This window comes from Meleagris gallopavo, chromosome 7 (assembly GCF_000146605.3).
Source record: "Meleagris gallopavo isolate NT-WF06-2002-E0010 breed Aviagen turkey brand Nicholas breeding stock chromosome 7, Turkey_5.1, whole genome shotgun sequence".
Classification (NCBI taxonomy): Eukaryota; Metazoa; Chordata; class Aves; order Galliformes; family Phasianidae; genus Meleagris; species Meleagris gallopavo.
The window spans coordinates 17,995,146-18,006,481 of record NC_015017.2 but is presented as its reverse complement, the minus strand read 5'-3'; the positions used below and the strand labels follow the sequence as shown (position 1 = coordinate 18,006,481).

At 47.2% G+C, this 11,336-nt stretch overlaps 1 protein-coding gene across 1 annotated transcript; it reads right to left on the bottom strand.

Annotated features, from left to right (window-relative positions):
* Nucleotides 1–4,813: 4,813 nt before the first annotated feature.
* Nucleotides 4,814–9,832, bottom strand: CNPPD1 (cyclin Pas1/PHO80 domain containing 1). Its single transcript, XM_010713791.3, has 7 exons — nt 9,824–9,832; nt 9,415–9,548; nt 8,733–8,853; nt 8,522–8,650; nt 8,332–8,393; nt 8,008–8,125; nt 4,814–7,496 (listed from the first exon to the last, which is right to left on the bottom strand). The coding sequence occupies exons 1-7, from the start codon at nt 9,830–9,832 to the stop codon at nt 6,864–6,866; spliced, it is 1,206 nt and encodes a 401-aa protein (XP_010712093.1). The 3' UTR covers nt 4,814–6,863.
* Nucleotides 9,833–11,336: the final 1,504 nt, after the last annotated feature.

Genomic DNA, 11,336 nt, shown 5'->3' with positions numbered 1-11,336 from the left:
TTTTAAGGCAAACTTTTGACATAAAATGAGAAAGCTCACATCATTCTCATAGCTGTATCAGTTCTCCCGGCATGGATTATCAGCTTAAGCACAGTAATAGACCAAGTTAAGTTCCAGCTCAGCATGGAAGGAGCATGAATTTGGATCCATCTCCACTTACCTATGCAAATATTTAATTTGTGGTCACTCGTTGCTTCCTCACGCATATAATAGGGTGTAGGGGCATTAGGCATCTCACTACCACCAGTGTACTTCCATTAAGTTAGCCTAAGAAGGAACATTACAGCACTTACCTTTCTTATCCTAAACTCTTTCTCTAGTTACCCGGGGATTTCAAGCTACCCAGATTTCTGATCTCACAAGCGACCTGGCTGAAATATTGCTGAGAAGGCAGCTAGACTAACAAAAGACAGATTTGCTTGTACAGCAGGAGCCAAGCATACAGAGATGCAGCTGTAACTTGTGAACTTGCTGTTTCCATCCAGCACAGAGTTATCTCAGCCCAGGAGTACAAGCTTCACTTGACAGCTCAGGATGTGCAATAATGGTCTCTCAGAGACTAAGCTCAGAACACGAGGAATTGAGCTATTGTGACCTGGATGTTGTTTGGCACATGTCATTGAACGTGATAGCTATCCTACAGCTGGGAAAGGCAGACTTCCAGTGGTTATCTAAAACATTATATCAGCAGTATTTACTATGCATTTCCCATATCTTTTCCCATGACATTACATCAGCCCTATGAAAAAAATAACAATGTTACAAATAACACAGTATTACAAATGGCCTTGCTCAAAGGTAAAGAGGAGCATCAATAGAAATGCTTGTACAAAATTACATACCTTATTCCAGATGCATCTCTATTTCACACGCCATCTCAATTCATTTCATGCTAGGCTTTTACATAGACAAGCAACATATAATTCCAGAACGCTGCCCATTTATCAGATGTACTGCTTTTGATACAACAGCCTCTTTCTTCCCATAGTCCTCTTAAAGAGAAAAGGTCCTTTTTCTGTCTAGTTGGAATGATGTGATTTGGATGGGGAAAAAAATCTTAGCAGAAAATAAAGGGAGAGAGAGCTGCACAGAGAAACAGACAGGGGGGCCAGGGTGTCAGTTTCTAACTGCATGACTTCAGCCTGCAGATCCCCTTGTCTAGACTTCTGTAATTCATAGGGACGACACTCACAAAAGCCACCACATTAGCAGAGAGCTGACTTTGCTAGTGGGGAATACCAAGAATGAAATCTTGACATCCCTCCGTGAGCTTGGCAGCTTCATCTGGGTTACAAGAAAATACTCTCCCCATATGAAATTCAAACATACCCATTATCTTGAATTCACTGCCTACACGTATCCTTTCTCACAAAGGCTGAATGGCAAAGTGACAGGAGGCAACTTCAGTACTCAAAGGTTCAATAATCAACTCTACTAGCAAGGGCTCCTGAACACCAGCCTGCCCCAGAGGGCAGGTAGGTCCTGTGTCTGATCTCAGTCCCAGCATGGATCTTGCTGGAATTCAGCCAAGGAAACGGTCATTATGGGAATTAAAGCCGATCTGACCGCATCTAGCCTAGAACACACAGGATACAGATCAAAGGTGGATTTCTGTTTGAGTGTCCCATAGATTTCAATTTCAATCAACACTCCCAGCTGAAGGCCTATATTTTCCTTGTTTTAGAAGCAGAAATATTTGCCAAAGCTCAGACAGCCAGGCCAGAAAACAGTGACAAACACTGTAAGGTGATCTGGCAGGCTTCATTAAGGGCAGATTAAACAGCAAGAATCCCCAAGGCTTTTGTGATATGATCACACGGCACAGCCAATGAACTACCCGCTCCCTAGGGCGAGATGCAGCTAGTAGCTTAGAGGAAAATAATGGTGATAGGAGGATGGTTGGACTAGATGATCACGCAGGTCCTTTCCAACCTTGTGATTCTATGATTCTATGCAGAGATGATGTTCAACTGCCTGCAGAGTGGAACATAGACTGCTGTGTGAAATTACACATTGCAATAACGTAACATGCAAAGTGCCATCTCTAACCAAGATCCTCGCCTCAGAAAAAAAAACAAAAAACCCAACACATAATTACCTAAATACAAGTCTGCCTATACCTAAAGGAGCTGGGTGATGTAGGGGAAAAAATAAAAAAAATAAAAAAATAAAAAAATCAAGATACCTGCATAAGTTTTAAGCAAGAACTCAATATCTGAGCTCTGAACTCAAGATATTTTGCTTTTTGCCCCAGTGCAAAGTCCATCATTCTCATGATTTGAGATTTTCTTCCCCCCAATAAATATTTGAAGTCAGTCTCCTCTCCTTTCCTGGATCAAGAATGTCAATAATTAGGTTTCCCTGATTTCTTTGTTCTTGGTGCAAGGTTGTCTTGGACCTAAAACAGCCTCCTAGTTGTACTATCTACTTGCAACCTGATGGTTTTCCTTGTTCCACAGGTGATGGATCCAGAGTTTCTAATCAAAAGCTGCAGGATAACATTCCCTTTTTCAATCCAAAATACTTTAAAGGCTGCCGAATTTTCTCTTCTATCACTGGACCAGATAAAAGTTCCCAATCCCAAATATTGCCACTTCACACTGTTTTATTTGATTCTTTCTGTACTCATTCTAGCCAAATCAAATGCATACAGAACCAAATGTTTTACAGTGATTTTTTTTTAAGCCACACAACATCATCGTTAGTATGTTAGCTAATGATCTTGATCTGATTTGTAGACACAGAATGGATACAGTAGAAAGAGGCTGCACTGAGTTCATTCAGCTCAAGTAAAGGAGGCTACAATAAGGTGACAACAAACGGAAGAGTAGAATTTGACATTTACCAGAGTGCTAGCATCCATCCATGCTTCACTATTTTACCTAGAGAGGCAGGAAGAACAGATACATAACCATTAACATTATAACTGAAGAGGGGGAGACAGTTATGCAGGATTTCATAGAAGTGAGGATTCCTAATGCAGTCAGAAAACTGTCCAAGTTCCCTTCATTCTCTGCTAAGATCTGGATTGTACTGATTAGCAGAAGTTCAGAAGACAAAAAAAGAACTGTTCATGTTGTCTCATACCCAGAGAGCACCACAGCTAAATGGCAGAGCAGAGCTTCTGTGCCGTTCCACAGCTACAGCCTCATCTAAGACTTCCACTGCAGGTTCTGCCTTTGACAGCCGTTCACATTCTCAAACACATCTGAAAATATTTTAACGAGATGACCTCCAGCAAGGAACTCTTGAACACAGTACATGCAGCATCCCATTGCCAGGGGTCTACTCAGCCTTTATTATTAAGTAGTGCTTGGTTTGCCTACCATTACTAAAGGACGGCAGGTAGAACTGAGCTATTAGTGTACACACACTCAGGTGAAACAAGTTGTCCGCTCAGGGAAAAACGTCTAGCTTGCCTCAGTCTCTACTGACAAGAGGCCCATAGGGCAGCAGGTTAAACCAAGTGGAAAAAATAAGCCTAACAGTCTAACTTCTCATAACACATATATAGCCTCCAAACCCCATTATGATCACACTCTGTTTTCTTTAGTATGTTATGTGTCAAAAACTATCATGATTTAGCAGGTATGATTCCTACCTTGTGGAAACTCACTACAATTATATTTAATTGTACGCAGCACACAGAAATACCCCATTAAGGCTTTTCTGAGTAGCTAGATGTATGTCACATCATGGGAACAAACCTTACGTTTTCAAAGAGCAAATTTTAGTCTGGTTATCACCTCAATTCTGTCCATATAAGTGAGAAATTAGCTCCACAGACACTGTAAAACAATTGAACTAGAGGCTAAGATTCACACAGGTCACCTGTCAGCCCTTTCAAGCAAGACTTCTCTCTGCAGCAGGTAGCTTCACACCATCCTGACTTGAAATAGGGCCTTGATGCATAATACAAAAAAATAAATAAGTCAGTGTAGAAAGGCGCACCTGTAAGTCAGGGAGAAAAGATAAACAGCAAGAAAAGAATCCCCAGCCTGGAGATGGTTCTTACATCTTCATTTACAAAACTTTACTGCCTTGGTCCACAACCCAAGCCCTTTTAATCCTCCTCCATCCATGAGGAGTTGTTATCCTTTGTCTTAGAGCTAGAGCTGTGAATATAGGAAGATTAAATCTTTGTAAAGTACTTCACCCACCTGTGACAGCTTCCCATCACTGCATTCTTCTGTGGAAGCAGGATTATTTTCCCCAAGCAGCAGGCATTTGCCCTCTAGCACTCACCATTATAGACCACTTGGGGATCTCTAGTTAAAAACAGACATGAAATATTATAGTACTTGCTTAAAAAAAAAAACAACAAACACCTCAGCTCTCATTTCAGTGAAACTGATGCATGCTTACCAACTCCCAGGATCTTCAAGGATAATTCAGAATCTCTGATTACAATGCTTTAAAACAAGTTTAAAGATCCAAAAGCATTGCAGTACAGCACAATAGCAAGTACAGCAATGACAGCAGAGCAGCACGGCACCAGGCTACAACATGCAAGGATTTACCAAACATGACAACCACAGAAACAAAGAAAAGAGCCTACTCACCCTTAGAAGACCTCAGCTACACAAGCAACTCCAGAGAGAAATCCTCACCTCCACTGCCAACCGTTAAATGAGGTCTGGAAAAGGGTGGATCCTGGCTCCAGCCCTTTTGGTCACTCAGCTGCATTGCATGCAACTGAGCTCCCCTGGGTTGGGCAGGTGCTCAATCATTGCTTCAAGCTGTGACTCAGCATTTCTGCTACACCCAGAAAGCAAGCACACACACAAATAAAAACACCTGCCAAAGCCTCCTATAAAATTCCATTACAAAAATTAACCATTTATTTAGGACCAGTGGGGGCCAAATGCTGTTTAATGAGACAAACCGAACACTCTAAATCAATGTTAGTCCCACAGCATCCTTTTCTCTGCAACAAGTCATCCAAAAGTTGTGCTTACAAGGATGTGTTCCTTTAACCTATGACATGCGTGCACAAACGAGACCAACATGAAAGAATAGATGGAAGAATGCAGACATGAGAAGAATATTTTGTGAGAATCTAGGCAAAATCCAGCTAAGATAATTAAGAGCGGGAAGAGTTCTCTTAAGAAGGGCTAGTTCTCATTTCAAATTAGGATAGTAAAACTGATTCATAATATTGTGAGGTTGAAATGCAAACGGAAAGACATGCAATGGAAACAGTCAATCCTATCTTGCCACACATGTATTACTTGAGGAAGGAAAGAAACTGAGCTCAAATCTATGCTCTGCTGCTCACGGTGTTTGCTAGCTGGCAAATAGATATTAACTGAGTGAAATGTTTAGGGATTTGACATTTGTTGGCAGGGAGAATGTTCGTCATCTGCGTTCCTCGCAGCTGCTAATACTCAGCCAACAGACCCACACTCTGATGTCAGTGGTCAGAATGAGGGCCCCATTAACACTTATCCAGGTCCTGACATTCCCTCCATAGGCAGTGTGCCCATGCCATGGATGTCTCTGATGTAGGACTACCACATACCCAATGTAGGTAGGAGTCTTGGTGCTGAATCCTGCAACCTGGACAAGGATGGCAGGGATGAGAGCTGCCACTGTGGGTGGGAAGCTTCCCATGGCACCACAGGCAGGAAATGCCTATGTTTTTTCACAGGGCAGTGACCACAGCTGTGACTGCACAAAGCCCTTCCTGTTCAGAGCTCAGTCATTAACTGAACAGCCTTCAGGGAGCAAAGAGTAGGGAAGGTCATGCATTCCCTGCATTCCCATGTATGGGGAACCTCCACTGCCCCACCTTCCCCTGGCATCAGCCCCAACATCATTCCTGTCCCCCACCACCAGAGAGCCTGGTCTCTCTCAAGCCCTACAGGACAGGGCTCAGTGCTCATGGGCTCGTTGCCTTACACTCTGAATCAGAGAGCAAGCTCTGCCTGATGTAACTGCAAACACACATCAAATGTGGATATGCTTGCTGTCAGCATGGAGTGGCTCAGCAGACAAAAGCAGGTGCACAGCAAGAACTACTTTTATTGGAAGAGAATTGCATCTACAAAAGAGTGAAAAAACAGGTGTAAAATCCACAGTAAAAAGAAGGGGCACACTGAGCAGAGCTGGTCAGCAAGACAAGGTGCCATCTCCCCACCCCATGGAGCAGTCAGGCACCGCTGCTCACAACTGCAGGCAGTGGGATTCAAGCTGGGGTTCAAGAATAGCCCACTTCCCAAGTGCCCAACTCAGGCAGGATAAGGAAGCTAAACACTCACCACTACACCTACAAATCCAGTAGGGTACATCCTTTCCCTGGGGCATAGCCACATCGGGATCCCCTCTTGGTGCAACCATAGTACTTCCTGAGAAGTGGTCTGGTATTCCACTGGGAATAGCTGCTAAGGTCAGCCAGGTCAGGCTGCTCACTCCCCACTTCTTCTACCTCCTCTCCCAGGCACCCCTTCTCTTACAAAACCACTCTGCACCTTCACTGAGGTCACTGCCCCAGTGCCTGCAAACACCGCCCCAGCCTACTACATGCCACATACCACCTCTGCCCACCATCACCAAAGGCCACTCATCTGCTGCTGGAAGTGGTACAACACTCCCCTTTAGCCTAGTATCCCAAGCAAACAACATGCCACTTCTACTCTCCAGCTAACGAAACTTGCCCTATCCTGTCCCAGCAGCCCCAATGCTTTGCAGCACCCAAAGTGAAGAACACCCCTGCCCTGAGTGGGTGGGGGACACAAATGCTGGTTTGGAAGTAATGCAAGGTCATAAGCCCTGCACTGCCCCAGGGATCAGAGGTCCCAGAAGTGCAAGGAAGTGAGTTGTGCCACACTAGGAGGGAAGGGGAAAGGCGCTGTCCTCTGCTCCTAGCTGGGAAAAATAAAGTTCTTGATTCTGCCAAGATCCAGGGCTGTGTGCAAAAAGCACTGCCTCAGCCCCAGGGGGTCTAGCCAGTCCTTGTGGTTGGGGGACGCACCCCACGTGGACCTGGCAGCAGCTGAGCAGGCATGGCAGTGGAGCGTCGGAGGGGCCAGGAGCACAGCAAGTCCAAAGGGGCCAGGCTGGTTGGGGGCTGTGACAGGAGCAGTTCGATTCAATCTCTCACAGGCAGTGGGTACTTTCCGAAGGGGAGCTTGTAGAGGGCTCTTGCGCAGGGTTATGTCAGGTGCCTTTACATAGGACAGAGCTGTCATCACACTGTGCCACAGGTAGAGCGCAGTCGCTGTGACATCCCCACGATGTGGCTCCTCAGCCGTCTCGTTCTCCCCTAAGCAATGAGTGCTGCCGAGTGAGGAGACATCAGGCAGTTTGGGCTGGGGCTGCTCAGGAGCCAGAGCTGGCTGAGCATTCAGCTGGCAGCCACTCTCCACAGGGATTAGTGCAGAACGGATGGCTGTACTGCTGGTGCTCCTCATGCACACAGCCCGGTGCACAACGGCGATGGAAGTGAAGACAGCTGCAAAGCCGGTCAGGTACACCACACCCAGGAGGCAGGCCAGCTGCAGAGAAACTGACAGTTAGCTCAGACCACTGGCACACTCCCTGTGGTTGACCACGTCCCACACTCTCCCCAACACATCAACCCAAGAGCCACGATGGCAAAGGGCTCCACCAGCACAGAGCTGGAGGCCAGGGAGCAGGCAGCCACATTCCTAACAGCAAGTAGCAAACAGTCCATGGAAAGCATGGACTGAATGCCCTGGCTAAAACCTAACAGTTCCTAACAGTTAAATGCCCAGCTAGCACCCACTTCCCTCCATGCCACCAGCATGCCCTTCTGTCCATGCACCTGTGGGATAGTAGCTCAACACAGCACACAGATTAGCTCAACACTAGGCTGCAGTGTCTGAATCAGGACAGCTGCAAATCCACATGGTTTAGCTTCTGAGAGCTTCCATTTTCAGCAGAGATAAGTCTAACAAGTTCACAGTGGAAAAGAAAGCCCTATTCTAAACGCGTGGCCTGCTGGGCCCTATGTTCTTGCAAGCAGCTGCTCTCCCGTGCCCATACCTTCACTATTTGCTGGTAGAACTGGCCCAGTGCTTGCTGCCACATGGACTGCTCCATGAGGACACACAGATCCGTGTAGGTGAACCATCCGCGCCACATGCCCTGCTTCTCTGCCACGCTGCAGGAAAAACAAGAAGGGTGGCTGTGGCATGAACCTTCCTCACTTCTACAGAAAACCCCACTCAAGGCACCATGGCTGTGGAAGGAAGCTGCAGAGCCTAAGAAGGGCCCATGGGCACCCAAGCTCTTATTTCAATGCAGAGAGATAAGTCCAAGCAGTGGGAGAGACAAGGTTCCAGGAGGGATGAAAAGCTACACACTTACCGTCCTTCCAGCCAGCTCAGCACTTCAAACAGCTCCCGGGGGTCTGTGTAGAGACTCCAGTCCTGCAGGGACAGCAGTGACAGGTAAGCACAGTCCAGACCAAACAGGCCAACCAGCACTTGTACACATCCTTCTCTATTCCCTCACAGGTGTACATGAAGGAAAAAGCAGAAATCCTGGCTTCACTTACAATGGCACTCAGGAAGTTCATCTCCAGCGTGTTCATGGTCTGGACATCCACTTTCCCTGCTGCTCCCCACTCGTCATTGAATACCTCTTCCTCCTCACCCTCATCATACAGGTACTTACTTGCAACCATCTAAAAACAGCATAAAGGACAGAATTTCAGCTTCCTCCAGACATACCTCCAACTCAGTAACCCTCTAGAGCACAGTGCTCACCATGGAGATCAAGAAGAGGTCTGAAGATGAGATTTGCTGGAGGTATTCAGGGTTCCGGTGCCGGAGTCTCTCAATATAAACAAGCGCCAGCATCATGGAGCAGGGTGAGATACAAGCTTCCCTGTGGGAATGACATAGGAGCCATCCCAAAGGTTACGTGCATGTCATCATAGCACAACTTGCCTGCTCTCTCCCCTTGTAGTTAAGTGCAGGGGACTCAGCAAACAGTTAAGCACTTGGCTGCAACACAACCCAGCCTTGCCTGCTCTGTGCCACTGTGCTGAGCTGCAGCAAGAGAAAGCACAGGAGATACATGGTGGAGAGCAGAAAGCCCTAGTTCCTATTTCTGGGCACAGCCAGTTCTCCAAAGAGCACCTCTGCCTGTAGTCAGGCATGCTACGAAAGCTTCAGCCAAGGCTCATTGTGGCTGCACAATGAGCGTTGCTCAGCTGCTGATCCAAGCCAGTAGAGTCCCATTAACGAGAGTATTTCTGCATCCCACAGAGCAGGACCAACCTGACACTGCCTGCTTGGCCTTGCCACTTGTCCCCAGTTCCTTTTTGACACTAACCAGTGACTAATCACAATGTCAGTGCCAGCCTGGGTGACAGAAGAGAGTCACAGGTGAGACTAGAGCCCTCAGTTTTGACATGGGACATGAAGGACAGGTTTTGTTTCTTACCGAGACACATGAGACACATATTTCTTCTGGAGTCTGCGGATAGGACTGGGAGCCACTTTCTGCAGCAGCTCCACAGCAATATCTAGGACAGAAAAATAACAAAAAGGGTGAGTCCTATGTGGCACAGTCCATCCCTACCTTTTCCCCTACAAGATCACTGAGTCTCAGCATTTGCTTACAGCCCCTCATTTCATTCAAACTAGGACAGGCTTTTCAGACATCACAGAATGGCCAGGGCTGGAAGGGACCTCAAGGATGATGCATCTCCAACCCCCCTGCCACAGGCAGAGCCACCACCCTCCCCATTTAATACTAGACCAGGTTGCCCAGGGCCCCATCCAATCTGGCCTCGAAACCTCCAGGGATGGGGCATCCACAACCTCTCTGGGCAGCTGTTCCAGCACCTCACCATTCTCATAGTAAGAGAGCTTCTCCCTGACATCCAACCTAAATCTTTCCTCCTCAACTTAAAACCATTTCCCCTTGTCCTGCTGTTCTCTACCCTTTCAAAGAGTTTTAATGTGTTACATTAACCTAAGCCACATTTTGTTCTTCTCAAAATATATCCCACAAAATTTTTTATAAAATGACTCAAGATTTGACTGATCACTCAGTTCGCCTCTCAGCAACCTATCCAACAAGCTGATGAGAGGCATGCAAACAAGCACGCAGAAGAACACCAGACCAAAGCAGGAAGAGCATGCGTGTACCCAACGCACAGCAGCAGTGCCAGATCCAGATTAGCATGTCTGCGTCATGGAGAGTTACCCGCAGCCAGCTGCACAGAGAGAGGCTAACACCCTGCCTCACCCCACAGGACCCCAGACAGCCTCTTCTGATTGTGCTTTATGAGGTTTTGGAGGCCTGATGTTGACACAGGCATACCCTGTTCTGCGCTCACTTCCAAACAATGCCCTACTCCTCGAGAGCGGATCAGCGCCAACCCAGCTTCCTCCCCACGTCAGCTCCAGTGCACCCAGGATGATGATGGACAGCGTGTTCATTTGAGTGTACAGGGATGAGCAGAGCATGGAAGTAGCACTATGGTGTAACCACACACACCCACACACAGCTGCCTCTGGTCACCAATTCCTAATTGCATCAGAGCTCACTCCAGTCAGGAGAGCATAGTTTAGGTACATCTCATTTCCTGCCTGGCTTCGGAGGTACAAATTATCAAAACTGAAGCCCAACAGACTCCAACAGGAGCTCAATACCACTCCCCATAAGCAGCCAGGACAGACAACTTCCAACAGATCACAGAGGGTAGGCGAGCAGCTATGAATTCCGCACAGCCTCTGTGGGACTTCAGACTGCTTCCCTCAAAACCATCACAAAAGCATAGAACAGAGGCACACCTCCTCAGCCATTCCACACCTCCTACAAATTACATGAGCAACATAGCTAATAGAAACAACAACACAGCTGAGCTATGAAGACACGGTAACTAATCACTGCTAGCCCTTAACAGCTCTTCTTTCTCATCACCTGCACCTCAACCCAGCAGCACCCTTCTGATCCCCCAAGTACTGCTGAACCAATAGGAGAAGACACACATAAAGAGAGCATTTATCCCCTTGGTGTTCACAACTAAGTTAAGTGAGCACGAGAACTTGTCCAAAACACATCCTGTAATGGGAAAAGACACAGCTCTCACTGCAATTTACAAGCGACTCAAAGGACTCTGCACAGCAGCAAGGTGGCAAAAAACCAAGAGCAGGCCAGACGGAGCAATAAAACACAGAGCAGAGATGCGAGGCCCTGGCAGCCTGCCCGCAGCACAGCACACAGACATGAAGCCACGCAGGGAGGGATTTGGCGCCGGGGGAAGCAGCCGCAGCGCTGCTACCGGCCCTCGGGTTGCTTCCAACCGCCCTGACTCAGCAGTCCCGGCTGGGCACGCCGGTCACCCACCTGCCACG

Coding starts and splice junctions, on each gene's coding strand:
- CNPPD1 (XM_010713791.3), bottom strand. Junction 8,651..8,732: donor ACCTCTTCTTGATCTCCATG/GTGAGCACTGTG, acceptor TGCTGTTTTTAG/ATGGTTGCAAGTAAGTACCT. Junction 8,394..8,521: donor TGAACTTCCTGAGTGCCATT/GTAAGTGAAGCC, acceptor CTGTCCCTGCAG/GACTGGAGTCTCTACACAGA.